Consider the following 18,597-nt stretch of genomic DNA (forward strand, 5'->3'; position numbering starts at 1 on the left):
GAGGAAAATACACCCTAAAATGATTTTTTTTAATTTCACTGTTTAGATCATCATGAGACGAGGCACGGTCATCGTCAGCTCATCTGGTAATCACATAGACTGTATATAAATCACTGACATTTAGACAATGGTCACCTCTTTCCTGACTGATACATTTATTTATGACTGTAGTTATGAATGCAGAATGGGGGTGGGGGGGGGGGGGGGGGGGGGTGGGGCGTGGAGAATGATTTAGGGGGAGCAGAATTTGACAGGGCACATTTGTGTGATAGGATTACAGTATTTATAGGCTATTCATTTCCTGTTTCAGGATGCCAAATGAGCTGTGGCCATGAGGGCAAGAATTTCTACCAGTGGTCCTTTCTATAGGTAGGCTATACATACATAGATATTCACACGATTTCATAAAAGCAATTTGGATTGAAACCAGCATGACAAATGACTTTAACAGAAACTATTTAAAAATAAAGTGGAAAGACAGAGGAAAAAGACAGTGGAAAATCCGGAGCAGAAAGACCACCCTGTCTCTGTCTTTTATAGCTTAGGGATAGCGATACTTTTCCATGCACGCACACATGCATGCGTATGAACGTCGGTAGCGCGCATGCTTCCACGGCACAGTAGAGTTTTTTTCTGAATTGCAAATTTGATCCCCCCCAGAAGCTACGCAGAATGTGTAGAAACTGGACGCAAAGCCTTTTCTGAATCCGCTTCCGACGTGCCGACGACACCGATGCTTGTGCCCACAGACTGATCACAGGGCTTTTACCCGAACAGCACTGAATGGTAGCAGCTGAGAGACGGGTGCGGAGCGAGGGTTGCCAAACCCGGAGGATTTCTCACGGCTCACGGACTATAATGCTCTTCTGTATGTATCCCCATAAACGGATGACAACCTCCAAACAAACCTATACTGAAAACTTTTAGTTCTACGTCTGTCGCGGGCTGTTATTGAGATTTTTTTAAAAACCAGGTCCAAGAACAGACATGATGCAGGTGCAAACTGTGGGCTAACGTTACTGAAATGACTTGCTCGGCGCTGACGCGTTTCATTGTGCCATGCCAACCCCGCATTGTCAGATGCCATTTTACTCTGCGTTATCACAGCGTCTGGGATTCCAACATACTGGGCCTGTTGTGTAATTAGAAGTTCGTGAGGCAGTGGCAAACAAGCTGGTGCAATGAGAGGCTTCGTCCAAGACATTGTGCGCAATTTGTGCTGAAGCTTATGGGTCCTGCGTACTCCAGCTCCCGGCTTCCACTTGGAGAGGTGTGCTGCTGGGCTACAGCGCACTGGCTGTCGGCTTCACATCTGGACCGCCTGGCTACTGTCATCTGCGGCCTGTTCGGACTGTGCACTCCCTGAACTTGTATGTTTAAGGGGAACTGACTGAGATCGCCTCGGATGGTGTCGTGTTAGGGAGAAGGGGTGAATATTTGGCTGAGACTTGACGTTATCGGTGATCCAGAGAAACACCGTGGTACAAAGCTGGACTGGCTGACTACTCAAGGAAAAAACAGCTTATCCAGCTATGGATTTTGCGTAGCGGAACACGCATATTAAAGGCAACGCTAGGGTGACATTGCAGTCTTCTCACCACATCGGTTATTTCGTCGTCCGACAAAAAAATAAAAGAGTGAAAGTGGAGTATTGTCCGTCATACGTATCAACGCAGTGGGATTTCTACGTCTGCTCGGCGTCCCCCCCACCCTTCCCGCGGTGACGGTGATGGGTCGGAAGCGGTGTGTCGGTGCAGATTGTTCCAAGATGGCGGCCGGGTGCTGCGGGGTGAAGAAGCAGAAACTGTCGGGATCGCCCGGGTCGGGGGGTCCCGGCGGGGTGGGGGCGGGAAGCGGGGTGGCAGGAACCGGACATTGTGGCTCGGAGTTGGGGATTGGCTCCTCCGCGACCGTTGCAGCAGCGGCGAACGTGAGCAGAGCCAACGGCCTGGGGGGAGCCGGGGGCACCGTCAGCGGCAGCAGTAGTAGTGGTAGCAGCGCTCTGTCCCCAGCCCCGGCAGGGTACTCCTCATCCGGCCTCTCCCCCAACCTCAGCTCGGGACCAGGCTCGGGAAGTGGAGGCAGAAAGATGGTGGTCTCAGCGGAGATGTGCTGCTTCTGTTTCGACGTGCTGTATTGCCATCTGTACGGATACCAGCCGCCCAGAACACCCAGGTTTACTAACGATCCCTAGTGAGTATTTATTGCTCTCTTTGTTGTTCTGCTGCATGTCAAAGATCATGGTTGTACTCTCTCCACAAATGTTTTTTTGCGGCACATTTTATGGGTTCCCCTTTGGATTCTACGCCAGTGTTGCGGGCACAAACTGTCACATCAAAACATTTGACTTTTAAGGAATTTAACGTGAAAATCCCGCGATCAGAGCTTAATTTAGCCCAGTCTGATCCGGGCCTGTCGGACAGACTGTCGGCCCACAGCCGCTCAACCCAAACATTAACACTAGAATGAATGATTTGATGTGATTTTATCATGCTGTCTGATCTATCACTGGATGATGTACTCTTGTGTACTTTTAATGTTTCCGAAACACATTACTCGATACTGTTTGTCCAACTCTAATAACACTGGCTAACGTTAGCTAAGCCCGTTAGCTACAAGCTAATATTAGCTAGCCACCAACAATTAAGCTAGAAAAAGAGGGTGGAACGAGCAAAATAACACCAACATTATTTTCCTTTTCACCGTAGCGGTTTAACATGTAACACTGGAACACTTAAACACCAACAATACATACACCAAAAGCTGACACTGATATTCTCAATATTTTATGTTGCACTCAATGAACTGTGGATTGCCACATCCTAGGCTTAGCTTTGTTAGCTATAAGCTACATTAGCTTGGAAACGAAGCACAAATAAGCATGTGTCCATTAATTTAATGGTTGATGTCTTCAAAGTGACGGTCATATAACACGTGATATTACTCGCTTGTCCTACAGAATGTTTTAATTTGTAAGTGTACTGTCAAATTTATGGACATGAGCGTTAGCAGAGTTTAGCACTAACCAACAAAGAAAAGGTGGTTCTTGCTAAATCCGAAGCATTTCCTACCACCAAACTGAACGAATAGCAGTATTGTCAGTGTTAAACAGTTGTATCAAACAACCAAATACACTGTGTATTTATTTGAAGCATTCATTGAGTGTTATTTTTTGTGTCAAGACCAAACTAATCATAAGATTAATAAATGTATTTTTTTCTGCCCGTAAGCGCCCTCCTGCGCCCTCCACTGAAACATGTTGACCCACCTAAGACGAGCCTTGTAATGCGATAGCGTGTGACTTTGCGGCCGTTTAACTGACATTTTAACGCAGGGATGGGCAACTTAAATGCTGGAGGGGGCCACGATTTTTCATCGACACTACCACAGGGCCACACATAGGACCGTGCACTTCACGATATGATGAAACTTCAATTTTAAATGAGTCTACAGCACAGTAACTTAACATATTTCATGCTCAAATGCATGTTTAACAGTATGAATAGGATTACAAAAGGTTTGAAGCAAATGAAAAATAACCACTTACTGTGATTTTTTTTAAGTGCTAGAGCAGCAGACCAAGTAATTTTGTGCATTTTTACACTGCACTTTTAAGATTTCATGCTCAAATGCATGTAGTTGTAGTGAGGGCCACTTTAAGTGAGGGTGTGGGCTGTATGCGGCCCCCAGGCCTCCAGTTGCCCACCCCTGTTTTAAGGTTTTGAAGTTAATATTTACAATTTCAACTTATCAACAAGGGCAACATTTGAATGTATAAAATTAGTCAGAGGAATTACTGCATTGTGTTTTTAAATGTATTTCTTTACTGTCATGTGACATATGTGAAATTGCATTTAAAGACAATCTTCACCATGAAAAAACCATAGCGATGTTACAAACATTTCATATGCATATTATGGGTTATGAATGGTCTGTATTTATGTTGGCAGTTACAACACTATCACAGTGCTTGCACATGATCATGATCTATTATGGGAAGCAATCTCTTATTCACACTGTATACATTAAATGCTCTTCCTACTTAACTCATTCACATAAAAATGTTTTTTTCCCTTCTGCATGTTCAGTTGAGACTATTGACTGATGAGGCTGTTGAAATATTGCTTAAGGCGTGTTGACCTTTGAAAGTTTCAGCATACTGGGGTCTTTTAATTATACAAGCATATCGTCAAAAACTTTCACACCTGTCCAGAGTTTCTCTCTAAAATTACCTCAGCGAATTCGAGGCTACAGGCTTAACACATTAAAATATGAGAACCATTTACAACTGACAGTGGTGTGGCAGACACTGAACAAAGAATTGACATGTCCCAGACAGAGTGGATAAAGCTCACTGTGCTGCACCTGTAGTGTTATCAACACTCACCAAATACATGTGCCAGATAATGTGGATCACACTCTTTTGTTTTTTGTTTTTATTCATTCAAATTCATTGCAGTTATTCCTGTTTCCATCCATGGCTGTCTTTTTAAATGAATCAACAAATCCAGGAGCCAGCACAGAATATTTCCCCAGTCCTTTATACCCCCAGTGTTGGTCTGTTAATTTAATTTGAAATCCCATTACACTTACTTCATGGCCAAATCAAATGTCCATGCTAAGCATTAAACCTTCACTCCACTAATTGTTTGTGCTAAATTCAGACAGCATTTGTTGCTATGTACAATATTTCACTGTAAATTGTCATTTGTATTCTACCTTTTTTCTTTTTTAAATTACTAGTCACCATGAATTTCCTTCAGCAGGGACATGGGTAAAGTAATAATAAATGGATCAGAAAGTCAGTTAGTTTGACACATATGAAGATCTCAACCTCCCCAACCTCCCTCAGAGAAATAAATCCATTTGAATTAAGTCTGTCAGGGTGAACCCTGGGATCGCACCTCACTTTCACCACATTGAACCAAGGACTAAAGCCAACCAGCCAATCATGACTAGGAATATTGTAGGCTAATGCCCACCAATGTGAAAACTCTTAACCGGTTTAAGAAACTCATAATTATGGTCTGGTGTCCTCGACATGTCCTTCACTTGAGGGCATTGTCACATTGAATTATTGAAATGCTCAGAACAACCAGGCTACAACATTTGACATAAACACAGTGCTCTGAAATCTTAGCCAGTCAACAATTCAGTGCCTCAGATCGTGAACATTTTGTGATCTTTTTTATGAGACAATGGGTCTAAAGTTTAGAAACGGGAACCTATGCTTCTTTCAAATACGCCCTTTATTTTAAGTCATAATGGTAAACCCATTCAATTGTGAAACGCCATGAGGCAGTGTGTTTTTACTGTCTAGACCGCGTGACCATAGACTGTATAAAGAATGGACAGCGTGTCACCATTCCTCCCACTGTACAAAAATGAATGCTGCCATTTTGCACTGGTGGTGTAGAGATTGGTTGACAAAGATGCATACTGTGGTCCCACCCAACCAGTCATGAGTCAATCAGAGCTGTCAATCATGACATTGCACCCTGTTTTTTTTTTTTTTAACATCAAATAATTCAAACCAAAATCATCAGGAAAAATAAACACTTGAACATAAAGAAATGTGATAAGAACTACATAAAATGACGGAAACCATATTTGGCTTTACTTTTGGGGCGCTGTTAAATATATATAAAGTATATGATCAAATGTCGCTGCTTCAAGGACTGCTTGCACAGCAGACAATTGAAAACATCTTGCTGAATTTTGACTGCAAGGTGACTCGTGGAACATGCTTACCAGCGAGTACTGCTTCAGGTAAGTAAGCATAACTAGTTAGATCATTTTACTAGCTGACTGTGGTTACTTTGGTAACTGTAGTTAATTGTTGGGCTATTGTTAATTTACATTTATGTCGTAATCTTTGACAACAGATGTGCATATTGTGAGCTACTTAATTTTGTAGCTGTAATAAACTAAACACACGACTGAAATAAAAAAAAGACAATATGAAAGTAATTACCTATTGTGCTGCCAAATGGTGAACACTAGCAATCTTTTCCTTTCTACATCAACGTTTGCATCTGTTGATCCCCTCTTCAAGGACAACACCAGAAGACACCAGCCTTTCCTCACAGAGAAGGGGGGAATGATCCAGGAAAGGTACAATGAAGCCACAGGACAGTTACCATGAAAAGGTTTTCTTTGGAACTGCAAGGTGATATTTTTAATATACCTCAAAGTTCACAACGGTGCCAGTAATCCTTAGACGCCACTTTGTTTTTTTATGAGACCATTTTGCACGTATGTGCTGTAGCTGTAATTTTTTGTTCCTTTGTAATTTATTGACATTTTTGTTTTTACTTCATTGAATCAGAACTCTAAATTTTGCTTTTAAATTTGTAAAAGAGATGTTTCATATGTGAAGAAGCTAAAAATAAAATTTAAGATTTGCTCAAAGAGAAAATGTCTCATGTATGTTTCTTTCTGTAAAAAAAGGGGGGACTTTCAAAGCCTTTTTGTTTCGTTTTTGTCAGTGAATGACCACCAGCTCATGACTTTATGGATTTAAAAAAAGCATTGTATTGAAGCCAGTGTCAAAGTTGAAGTAATAGAACTGGTTTTTCCTCATTGGGGACAAATTCTTGGCTCATTTTTTCTCCTTTCTCTTAACACAGTTTAGTTTTCATAAGTAAAGTGAAAGAGAGAAAAAATCAACCAAGTTTCTGTATCTGTAGTCCAAACTACAGGAAATGCAAATTCTCCATACAAATAAAAACTAAAATCTCAACGTGCTTGTCATGAGTGTCTTAGTTTTTGAAAAGGACAGGAATTCTTTTGTTTCCATTCAGTAATTATTTTCTGTTTCCAAAAAATGTTCTTAATGACACACAATTTATTTTACGACTGCAATGTTATGCGAGTTGATATCTGAGAAAAACGCCTTCAAATGGGCATGTGACAAAAAAACCTGAGAGATATGCCATTTACTACTGAGCAACCTGTGCAGAAGCAGTCGGTGTCACAGTGACACTGAAGCATCTTAACAGTGCTCACCAAACAATACACAATCAATGTTGTTTTTTTGGAAGAAAATACACTGAAAAAGGAACTTTTGGTTGCAGTTAAGCCTGATAAATGCTGTAAAATAATAGTTTGAAACTGAAAGATTATCTGTTCCAGCAGACATGGCTTAGACAGACGACTGGAAAACACAACTGAAAGGTGTCCGGTGTAGAAAGCACATCTGTCCTAATTTACATAATACTGTGTGGCAGTTGTACCCTGTTATGCACAACTTTGGTTCTGATCCCCTGTGATAACAACCAACAATGTCACAGTGTTGAGTGTTGTTCTCTGAAGTGCTTAATTCAAAGAACATTACTCAAATGCAACACCTTTAAACTATTATTATATACTTTGCAGGCGCTGTTGGGTCCTATTGTGCAGCATTTATCAGATCATTGTCACAAACACGTTTTGTTCATTAAGCAGACAAGCGATACATTCTATGTGATCGGCCAATTTACATGCTAATGTTCTTTACTGGAAGCAGCTGCAACATCAAAAGAAGTTTGAAAATAAAATCTGTGAAGGGTAGAAAGTAATGGTTTCAAAAAAGAATAGGTTATCATGTCATGGGTGAACAGATGGCTCAATGCTCTAAACAAAACCTGTAGACTTGGATAAATGCTGATCCATCAGAAATAACTGTGTGCTGTTAACCAACTGTTGTATTCTACAGAGATGTACATCCAATGTGCATGTTTAGGTTCAACAGCTTATGTGATTTTTGTTTTTTGTTTTTTCAGCCCGCTGTTTGTCACATGGAAAATAGGCAGAGACAAGCGGTTGAGGGGTTGTATAGGTACATTTTCTGCCATGAATCTGCACTCAGGACTCAGGGAGTACACCCTAACCAGGTAAGCAAGAACACAACGTTACTTTACTGTCACTAGTAGTAAATTGAAGTAACAACAAGGGCGGTGCAAGAAAGACTCCTAACATGGGCAACTTTGTACCAACAGTAGTAGTTAATCATCCCCAGAACTGATTGCTGGACCATGTATTATTAAAAAAAAACATAGTTTCTGTTTCTGTAATCTGTATTTGCTTTTCTTCTGTTTCCTTCATGTAGCTTGTTGTAACACTGTATGGAGCATGTATTTCTTTCAATCCAACTTCCTGGGGCTTCAAAAAATATTAAAAAGTTATGAATGTCCTCAAATAGATGTATTCTGTTGACATTTATTAAGAATAATGGATACTCTTTACTGTATATATATGTAAGCATTTTCTCTTAAACAGTCACAATCTGAATTTAAAGAGTGCTAGCATCACAATTTGGTGTGAACACTGCCATTGATTTAGACTGGAGCTAAAACAATTTTCTTAGTCTTGATGACCTAGCACTCCTGAGTTTAAAAGGACATGCAGTGACACAACTGAAATGTATTTATAACTATAACTGTAATGTATGGACTGTTGTAAATATGTTTTAATTAAAAGATGTAAAATTGTGATAATGAAGAGTCAATGTGTAGTTGTATTGGGAAGTCCAGATGAACACAGATTTAAGGGTTAAACCCACATTGGTGGATCATCTGACTGGTTGGCTAAATGATGGTTGGGCAATACTTGGCTTTGGTGGATAAGTGTTTCAATTAAAAAATCTGAATCCAGTGCTTATTTAAATGTGAGGTAACAAATGAGACACAATGCAAAAGTAAGTCTTTCAATGCAAACAGGGCCCCCTGTAAATACCTGGTGTGGGATTCCTTCACCAGCACTTTGACCTGAGGGCAGACACAGCTGAGTGTCAAATGTATGTAAACACACAGCTCCCTACTGGTAGTGTGTACAGATACACCCTTTAAAAACAGCTCTCAGCCATGATCAGAGTCCATACTATGACTACACGGGCCTCTATGTCCACAGGCCATCTAGATTAGAGAAAAAACACTGCTGATCCTCCTGTAAGTTTGCAGTCAATTAAAAACGAAACAAAAAGGTAATTGGAGTGCATTGCATTTCCAATTCTGCACACGGTCATACTTGACTGTGATAACCCTTTTCTGAGTCACCTCTTGTAATGGTATTTTCTCTGTGCTTCTGTGTGCAGTGCCCTTAAAGACAGCCGCTTTCCCCCTATGACAAGGGATGAGCTGCCTCGCCTCTTCTGCTCAGTGTCTCTTCTCACCAACTTTGAAGACGTCGGTGATTACCTTGACTGGGAGGTGAGAGACGTGTTCGGCTTGAACATTTACAATGAGAAGTGCGGTGCTGAAATGCTCCCTCTTCCACATTTTTTTCCAACAAGACTAAACCAAAGTTAAATTGTAAACATGCAATAACCTGTTTGAGCAAATTCAAAAACATTGTAATTAGTTGCAAAACACAGTTGTCAGTATTGAGTTAAAGTTGTTGTTTTTTTTTTACAATTTTGTCTTTGTTGCATAGAGTGATTTATGAGTGTAAAATACATTGTTTCTTTTCATTCATGTCTTGAATTCTAGGTGGGTGTTCACGGTATTAGGATAGAGTTTTTCAATGAAAAAGGATCAAAGCGCACCGCCACCTATCTACCAGAGGTTGCAAAGGAGCAAGGTGAGATAAATCTGTGCCCCTAACAAGCCAGCCTCATTGTCTATTTTATAAGGTTAATATATATTGTCGCAGATGTGATTTTTCAAGAGATTTAACTTTCTTTATCAAGGTTGGGACCACATTCAAACCATAGATTCCTTACTACGAAAGGGAGGTTACAAAGCTCCCATCACAAATGACTTCAGGAAGACCATTAAGTTAACCAGGTAAGATTACACATGCTGATATGTAACATATCTTTAACATAAGACTAAACTCAAACATTTTATCATTTAGGATCACTGTTAAACACACATAAGTATGTATACATTGATTTGTAGAAGAAGTGAGTGGGGAACTTTTACACATAAAAGTCTATTTACAGGTATTAGGGTGTACTGCTGCATATGTAGAAGGAGCTGTATAAAGCTCTTTGTGACTCCAGAGGGAGCTGTGTGAAATCTGATTTATTGCCTTAACGGCCTAGTCACATCAAACATGTAGCAATGACAAAGGGCTGATTGTTAAGTCGTCTCATGTTGCCTGTGTCTCGGCCAAAAAGTTACATTTGAACACACCAATGGCCAACTAGTACATTCTGTACCTAGCTTTGGAGGAAATAACTCTCCATACCACCAGATGTCGATCTGTATTCATCATTCAAAAAGGAAAAGTTTCGACTGAGGACTGCAGACATAAAAACTGTTATGATGCATAAATAAAACAAAGCAGCACTTGCTTCCATTCCCCACTCTCGCTCTGTCTTCAGTAGCTTCACTGCAGATGTCATGTCATTGTGAAAATATCAAATTAGATCAAAATGAAAAGTGAGAAGAGCCCCCTGTGTGTCCTCTTACTACATTACTAGAAAGCTACTAGATAACTCCAAGTGAAATGTCCGTGGGGAAATTGCATTGTGGGTATAACAGATGCACGACATGTCTTTTTTTGCCAAAATGACAATATTTTACAATTTTTTTTAGCCGATTACAGATATTTCCCCCCCACACACACCTAATTGCAGCAATCAAGTCACTTCTGTAACATACAGAAGTGACTTGTATCTATAACATACAGTATTGTTGTGCTTATACTCCCGCTAGCAAATGCAGGCATGAAATGCAAAGCTTCAAATGATGTAATATAAATTCCTTGTGCCGAGGACATGGCGTCACATCAGCCGTTTAATCATGGAAGCGGCAGCCGGCAGCTCATTTTGAAGCCAGTATCGTCTGAAAACGTTAATGTACCGATAATGCTGTGCACCCCTAGTGGGTATTCTAAGAGACAGGTTTTGACAAGGAAATACATTTCTGATATTTCTGTGAATGAATTTGAATTTCTGATATTTCTAGTTTTGTCACATAAGGTCCTGTGTTGCGGTGCAGACTGTGGCTGATCCTAACTTTTCTAAAGGTCAGCCAGCTTTCACCAATACCTCTTGTCTCATCCCTAGGTACCGTAGCGAGAAGATGACAATGGGTTATGCAGAGTACATTGCCCACCGCCAGCACCATCACTACCAGAATGGCATTGGGCACCCTCTACCACCCTACAACCATTATTCCTGACAGCGAGCCGCATGACCAATCATTGGACCTCTCCGCGGACCTTTTCCCAGGAGAGCCAGCCCCCTCCTGGTCTAGCTATTTCTACTACTGTACCATTTTATGATGATTGTTTCCGTTGCCATGCTGGCCGTCTCCGAGACGTTGACATGGCAACGGGTGGCAACGAAGCATCATTTGATAATGGCAAGAAATCCACGTTTCTTTTTCTTTGCCTGTGGTTAAGTTTTTGCAGCATATGTATACCAATATCTATAACCCCCCTATCCATTAATATTTTTGAAGATTAAACAAATACTAGATTTTATTAATCTTACGTCTCTTCAGCAAAACCTAATCAGGTGTTTGATTCTGTGGATGGAAGGAAGTCTCTTACGGTGGATTAGTCTTGCGCTTATATTGTTTAGGCTTTGCTACAACTTTACATTCTCTAAGAAACGTTTTACTTTTTACTTTTTCTTTAACCTACTATCCAGACATGTATACCATGTAGCAAGGCAACTGCAGTTCTCAAAGGCTGTGTCGTCTCTATTCTGATTCCTCTCAAAAAAAAAAGAAAAAAAGATTGTTGAGCCTTGTAAACTCTTGTAGTGATGTAGTTGGAACTATATATTGGGATCTGTATACTCCAAAGTATAGATAGTAGGATTGTGATGCCCTTTGCTGGTAGTGTTTATTGTTTGAGCTCACAATCGTGTGTGTATTTCTGTGTGTGGATATAGATGATGGTCTGCCGCAAGATGAAAACCAGTAGAGTAAATTAGAAATTGGATTTTACCTAAATAATCCCAACAGAGATTTTTTGGAAACCTCCCTCTGACTATTTGTAGTGTTTTGTGGTGTAACCTGAACACCTGGAACTGAGTTTGTTTGTTTGGCTCCAGATTTTAGCCATGTTCCGTCTTTCTTTTGTTTGAGATTCAAAGTAATTGTGGAGGAAGCCATTTTGTCTGAGGATAATCACGTCTGCGCAGGGGATTTGTTAATTATCTATGTAAAATGGGCTACAAGTAGGTCTGATTTCCTTGGATTGGAGAGGGGGAGCAGGTGTAACTACAGGTCCCTAGAAAAAAGAAAAAAAATGTGCATGAACAATGCTTTGATTTAAATTTACTGTGTCCGTTGGTTTCTGAGTTTACTGGCAGGGAGTCACTTGACAGGGACATGCTATAACTACTTAAAGCCATATTCTCTTTTTATTCCACACTTTGTAAGAGGAAGCTGTTGTTGGCTCGAAGTGTTTGCATTAGGTAACCTCTAATATATTGGGTCTCCAACCTCTGAATGCAAACTCACACCAGCCAGCCTCAGGCAAGGCTGCATCACTGAGTACTAGTCCAACCCGGCGGTTTCAGTCATTTGTCAGATGTCTTGTATATTGCCCGTGTCGTCGTGGAAACATTGTCTTGCCTCTTCAGATTATAGCTAACCATTTGTCACTCGTTCACAAAATATGATGTATTAAAATTGTCATTTTGAATGAAGACACACCACTTGATGCACAAAGGAAGTGATCTAATTAATATGTGTCATTTAGAAGTGCATGTCATTGTACTCTTTAGATTCTGAAGCAGTTGCAGTAATGCAGCTAGTCGATTTAGTTGTTGAAACCGCACTACCACTGTTCTCCTCTTTACACTCTGCTGTTCAGTGAGATCCCGTTGATCTGTGTGTCCACAACACAGGAAGTGTTTCGATTTGTGGCCTGTTTTGTCAGCTGTTTGGCAGTACGTTAGAGCAAACACAGTCGAATTAGTTCGAGCAGAATCTCTGCATGGGGCCTGGCGGCTTGCAGTTCAGGTCTCCAAAAAAAAAAGAAAAAAAAGCCAGGGCTTTGTGAGGACTTAAGAAGCCATTTCCCATCCAATTATTACTTGTTGTGAGTCACATCCACACACACTAGGCTAGTTGGATTTAATTTCCAGAATGTTTGAGGATCAATATGTGATCCGCTTGCTTTGGGTTCGGCTTTAGTTTTGCTAACTGGAATTTTTGAGAGGTTCTTGTTACTTGTCATCTTTCTTCGTAACAGCCTTTACTAACTGACAGGTTATTTTTCTTTATGCAAAAATGTCAAGGGCTTTTGGCACTCCATCCACAGTAACCCGAAATGACCCAGATTTAAGTTGTGTTGCCTTAAATGAATGATTTAATAAATGATGGACTGGTAGATGATGCTCCGACTGTTCTTCTGTCCCGTGGTTTGCTCCATCTTCATACCACAGTGTAGGAAAGGGCCTCAGAAGTTGTTTTCCTCACTTGAATGCTAATACTCTCTTAGACATATGGGGGCTCCTGTATGCCTGCAGTCTCCTGTTTGCTCACGTCTTATCCATCTGCTATTCTGCAAGACTTTCATTTTTGAAAGCCCCATGAAAAAAACCTTCTTCCAAAACAATGTCAGACAGTGTTACCCTAAATGTTTAAACCACAGGAAGTCCGTTTCATGCCTCATTTAATGTATGCTTTCATGATGAATACACTACATCAAAAGTTTTAAAGAGGAACAGTCGGGCATCCGTTTCCTGGTCCATTTAATACAGCACAACCTGAATTATTCTGCTGCAAAACCAAATTGACCATGCTCTTTTACATATATGTCTTTGTATACACATGCAATGTATTTTGTTGCATGTATGTATGAGTATGAGACCTATGGTTTTATCCATGATATGCTTGATCTATGGCTTAGACACTCTTATTAACCATTAAGAGATTTAAAAGACAAATATGGTGCTATCGGACCTCATATTGGGGTGGTCACAGCTCGTGACTGGTCATGCGGACTCATTGATCATATCATACTTAAAGATGCTGCATGTAAGATTTTCTCTTTAGTGTGTTGCTGGGAAATGAGTTATGACGGCACATTTTAATACTGAAGGACTGTCATACAAACAGTAGCCCCAAGAATCTGTGCTTTTCATTAAGACTTTGGGATCAATTCCCTATGGGAAAAAACGACTGATATTCTTACACATATATACAGAAAAGGAAAAGTCCCGGCAGCAAACACATCATAGGGGCAATGGAATGGTCGTTATTACAATTTAACAGTGATAGATGAAGAGAAAATCCGTCATGTGTTACCTTTACTATCCTTGATATATGCAGATCTGTTCAACAGGTGTTTTTTTTTTTTCCTACCAGTGCAAGTCAACACCCCTGCAGGTTTGAAAGGACAAGAAGTCACACGTAGCCTCCCTCCCCTCGATTACTCCCTACACTGTGGCCCAACCTCATGGCCTAGTTTGTCAAGGTGTGATGTGTGTCGTTCGGTAGATGGTGGCAGTAGTAGTGACCGTTGCCTCTCCTGGAACATTGGATGCTGCTTTTTTCAGAGCGCATCCTCTGTTTTCCTTTAGCTGCTGAATCGTTTGACCTCTGAACAGGCGTGGTTTGGTTCGTTGACTAGTGTAACGTCCTGTTAACGAGGCTTTCTCAGCCTCTCAGACTATGTTGAAGGTAAGCATCTCCTATAACGGGACGCAGAGCTAATGTTTTACGTAGAACATGCAGAAAATAGTCCTGCTTCTGTACTGATTAACTGTTTTAAAGCATTGATACCTCATGGGATATTATGGAACGACATTCGTAGTTTGTTGTAGCAGATTGTGTTTTGGTTCCATACCAGGGTTAGAGTTCAGCCTCAGCATTCCTTGCGTGGTCATTCTCATATTTCGTGGAATGCTCAAGCTCATGTTACCTTCGTATGTTTGACTGAACCAAAGATGCCAGCGGCCATGCCCAAATGCTGCTCTTCAGGCCTGGCTTCCTGTCCTTCCAAAAGAAACCCCTGCAATTGACAAAATGTTCTTTGTTCTTTTTTTTTTTTTTTTTGTGCGTTTTCTCAACTGTCTTGACTTATTAAGCAACCTAATTATTCAATGAAATTTCATTGAGTCCATCTCTGAAGCCCTACAGGGCATCAAGGATGGTTTAAAATGGTTGCAAATTGTTGTTACTTGTTTTGTTTATTATTATTATTATTATTATTGTTATTATTAGACTAGTGGTATTATTATTATTATTACTATAATTTACAAAAATGAAAATCCCATGGTGTGCCTCCTAGCTTTATGGGTTTATAAATGTTTTTTTCCCTAAAGACCAGCAGTTATACTTTGTATAAAAGATGGATTTTTCCTTATTTTTTATGCCATTAAAGATGAAAAAGCCTGTTTTCATTACTCTGGACCCAGTAGCTGCACTGGTATACAATCGCACTGATAGATGAATAAAAAAAAAAAAGAAAAGAATAAATGAATCAATAATAATAATGATAATGACAGATGAAATAAGAACTACAATAAACTTGTGTTTGAAGCTTTTATTAAAAAAATTAAAAAGAAAATAAAAAAAGAAAATGACTGTTTTTGTACATCAAAATAAATTCTTTTCAAAAGAATATTTTGGATCTAGTTTCAAAATTATTTTAGTGGTTTTCTATGTTCTGAATTTTTGAGACACTGACTTCTAAGACGTGTCACTGTACAAAATGACTTTTTTCTGTTGCAGTGGCCTGATGGGCTGGGAGGGTTGCCTGGTGTAACTCCTCATACCAACTTTTCTTTCTTTTCCTTTCAATTTTTTGGATCTTTTTTTCTTTTAGTAACTTGAAAAATGTTGATGGAATAATATGAACTGGGAACTTCAAATCCACCCCCTGTAGAGCTAGACCCTTCCTCCGTTCCTATTGAATTGCTGTTAGTGTGACAAGACTTGAAATGGGCATTCATTATGATAGTATGACTCCAAAAGAAAAAAAACACAAAAATGAACAAACACAAAAAAACCTAAAGAAATCAGCAAAAAAAAAAAAAAAAAAAAAGGAAAACAAGAGTGGGGAGGGTTGAAAGAATATATATAGATGGGTTATCTGAGTATGTAAGCAATGGCTGTGAAGATAATGTAGTTTTAAACATTGTTATTACCTTTTAAAATCATTTATTCAATAAAAAAAATACAAAATCAACTGAAAAGAGAAAACGTGTCATTTTCTTTTCTTTCAGCACACACATCCACAGATAGCATTTTTGGATTTCAGCAGAAGTTTCAGTTACAGTTCACACTTCTTTTTATCAATGTTCAGACGTTTCATTGGATTGGGAGGGGTCGTTTTAGAAAAATCCATGTGGTTCACAGGTCTGCAAAGGACAAAAGGGTTTTCTTGTCATGTTAATTAATGTTTATCATGCCCATGTGTTGCTCCCGTCAAAGCAAAAATTGAAACGTAGAGACTGATAGGGGCAGGAGGGGAAGATCCATGCAGGCCGAAAATGTTTCATAAATTGCCTCTGTATTTTAACAGACTGAGTAACCACTGGACTAATGCTACTGGAAGAGACGGGTAGTTGGGAAGAAAGCCATGACCATGGCGAAGAAATGAGGGGAGAATTATTATTATTATTAACTATTAGGGCCTAGGCAGGCTGCTCAAGAGTTTATTTTTCGCCCATCCGTTGTGATAGATTTTGAATTTTGGCTGCCCACTAATGATTGGGCAAGGACACCTTACAGTTTAGGAAGCTGCAGGATTTTCCTCTGCACATTCATTTGTTTATTGGCCCTAAGATAATTAGTTACAGACTTGTGTAGTTTAAAAAATGTAATTAGTATGGGCTTATGTTGAAAAAGAAGAAATGTGGGTTAAAATAAACAGTTTTGAACTGCCTGGTAAGATAGTCCATCTGTCAAAATCCAGCTCATTTTTTTAAGTAGCTTTCTTTCCAAATGTCAAACTTGCTGTGAACAGTTGTTGCTGAAACCATTTTCTACAAAGACTCTCAACAGTGAAGTCTGTGGATTGCATTTACACCTTCAGTTTTGGGTTGGAGGCAGATATTCGAGAGACAAATGTGTGAATAACCTGGGCAAAAAACAACAAACCATCTGCACGTCTAGATACCAATTGGGATAATTGAGAAAGTTAATGAACTGACCATTTAAATGTAACTTAATTTGAAGTTCCAGTCCTGCTGGCACATTCTGATAATGTGCGTTGATGCACCAGTGTCTTTTCTACAATTATGTGGAATGACTTCAGCTGTCACGCACTTTCATGATGTTTGGACTGGCAGTGGAGCATGCAGAGCACATGCTGTAGCTGTGGGCCAAATGAGGATTGTCTGGCTCCAGTAGCTGATAAAAAAGCCATTTATTGCTCAAAAACAAGTAATAAAACATCCTTTCACAAATCTGTGGTATAAACTAAATTAGGAATTTCTCAGTTACTGAAATAAAAGTTATTCATGTGACAACAGCAATTTAATATCATTTGGCCTTTTTGGGTGGTGCAACTGGGCCAACAAGATCATGTAAAATGATTGAAAGCTCTGGAAGAGCTGCTAAATGAAGCTTGAGGTGAACTTGTATTGTCTTGAAAAAAGGCATCTTTAGTGATAATTAACAAGTAGACCCAGGAAGCAGGAAAATTAACGATGGCTGCATTCCATTATGGCTGACAGGGATGCTCAATGGAATGGAGCCATTGTGAATGCACCTGTGCTTTTCCTGCTTTGGCAAGACAAAATGTTTGCTGTGAAAAGGGTAAATTGCTACAAGCTTAAGTGTTTTTAACACTGTGGTCACATTGAGCATGCTAGGAAGCTAATGGGGATCGTGTCTATGTTCCCCAGGTCCTATGTTCCACTCTTTGTATGAGACTGGGGAACATAGGACCCTTTTACCCTGCTTTTCCCAAAAAGGGTCCTATGTTCCCCAGTCTGTTACTTTTTCCACCATTACTGTCAAATCCCATGGCAAATAGGCCTATGTAGGCCTACGGGCTGTTTGACACGCATATGCAAATAACCTAACCCTAACCCTAAAAGGAAAAAGCCTAGCCTCGATGCAAGACAGTATGATTAGGGGTGGGAATATACAAACATGAGTAATCCTAAATTTAAAAAGCATAAAAATAAACTGCAAAGTAACCAGAAAGTAGCTGCTGTGCTAATTTATGTTTTGGGCTGCTTGAGCTAAGGTGGGCCATGTGACAGTAGGCCCGCTGGTCATGCTGAGAGTCTACCGTAAAGATTGATAGATTGCGGGGAACATAGTCCCTTTTTCTGGAAAAGGGTCCTATGCTCCCTAGTATGTATTGCTACAGGGGAACATAGAACCCTTTTGGGGAAAAACGGGGAACATAGGACCTTTTTAAAAAAAAAAAACATTGGGGTGACCCCAGCTAATGATAGCATTTAGCTCAAAACATGGCTCTTTAAGAAGTCTCTTAGACTTTTTTGTTTTTAATGCTACTTTATTTTAAAATGTGGAAACAATACTGCCATCAGAACAAGTTTTAATTTTGATGGTTATAGTTGCAGTAGTGAACATTTATATTAATAGTTGGCAATATAAATGGGTGTTGTTGATTTAATGCAGTCTTTTTGCAGTAATAATTTATGCAGTCATAAGTTACATCCGGAGTCTAGAATATCTAATCAGTATTGTGACTGCATCACTTGTATGAATCCAGCTTTTAGGAATA

At 39.7% G+C, this 18,597-nt stretch overlaps 1 protein-coding gene across 2 annotated transcripts; it reads left to right on the forward strand.

Annotated features, from left to right (window-relative positions):
• The first annotated feature begins 685 nt into the window (after positions 1-685).
• On the forward strand, positions 686-16,080 carry ammecr1 (AMMECR nuclear protein 1). Of its 2 annotated transcripts, XM_059351582.1 has the most exons (6): positions 694-2,193; positions 7,764-7,874; positions 9,074-9,188; positions 9,468-9,558; positions 9,668-9,764; positions 10,994-16,080. In XM_059351582.1, the coding sequence occupies exons 1-6, from the start codon at positions 1,730-1,732 to the stop codon at positions 11,106-11,108; spliced, it is 993 nt and encodes a 330-aa protein (XP_059207565.1). In that variant the 5' UTR covers positions 694-1,729; the 3' UTR covers positions 11,109-16,080. The 2 variants fall into 2 exon arrangements, with proteins under 2 accessions (XP_059207566.1, XP_059207565.1); XM_059351583.1 differs by lacking the exon at positions 7,764-7,874 and having other exon boundaries at positions 686-2,193.
• Positions 16,081-18,597: the final 2,517 nt, after the last annotated feature.

This window comes from Centropristis striata, chromosome 15 (assembly GCF_030273125.1).
Source record: "Centropristis striata isolate RG_2023a ecotype Rhode Island chromosome 15, C.striata_1.0, whole genome shotgun sequence".
NCBI lineage: Eukaryota > Metazoa > Chordata > Actinopteri > Perciformes > Serranidae > Centropristis > Centropristis striata.

Excerpts from the sequence above, each read along its gene's own strand:
- ammecr1 (XM_059351582.1), top strand. The coding sequence starts at position 1,730 with ATGGGTCGGAAGCGGTGTGTCGGTGCAGATTGTTCCAAGATGGCGGCC. Across the intron at positions 7,875-9,073 it reads AGGGAGTACACCCTAACCAG|TGCCCTTAAAGACAGCCGCT; the intron begins GTAAGCAAGAAC and ends TTCTGTGTGCAG. Across the intron at positions 9,765-10,993 it reads AAGACCATTAAGTTAACCAG|GTACCGTAGCGAGAAGATGA; the intron begins GTAAGATTACAC and ends TCTCATCCCTAG.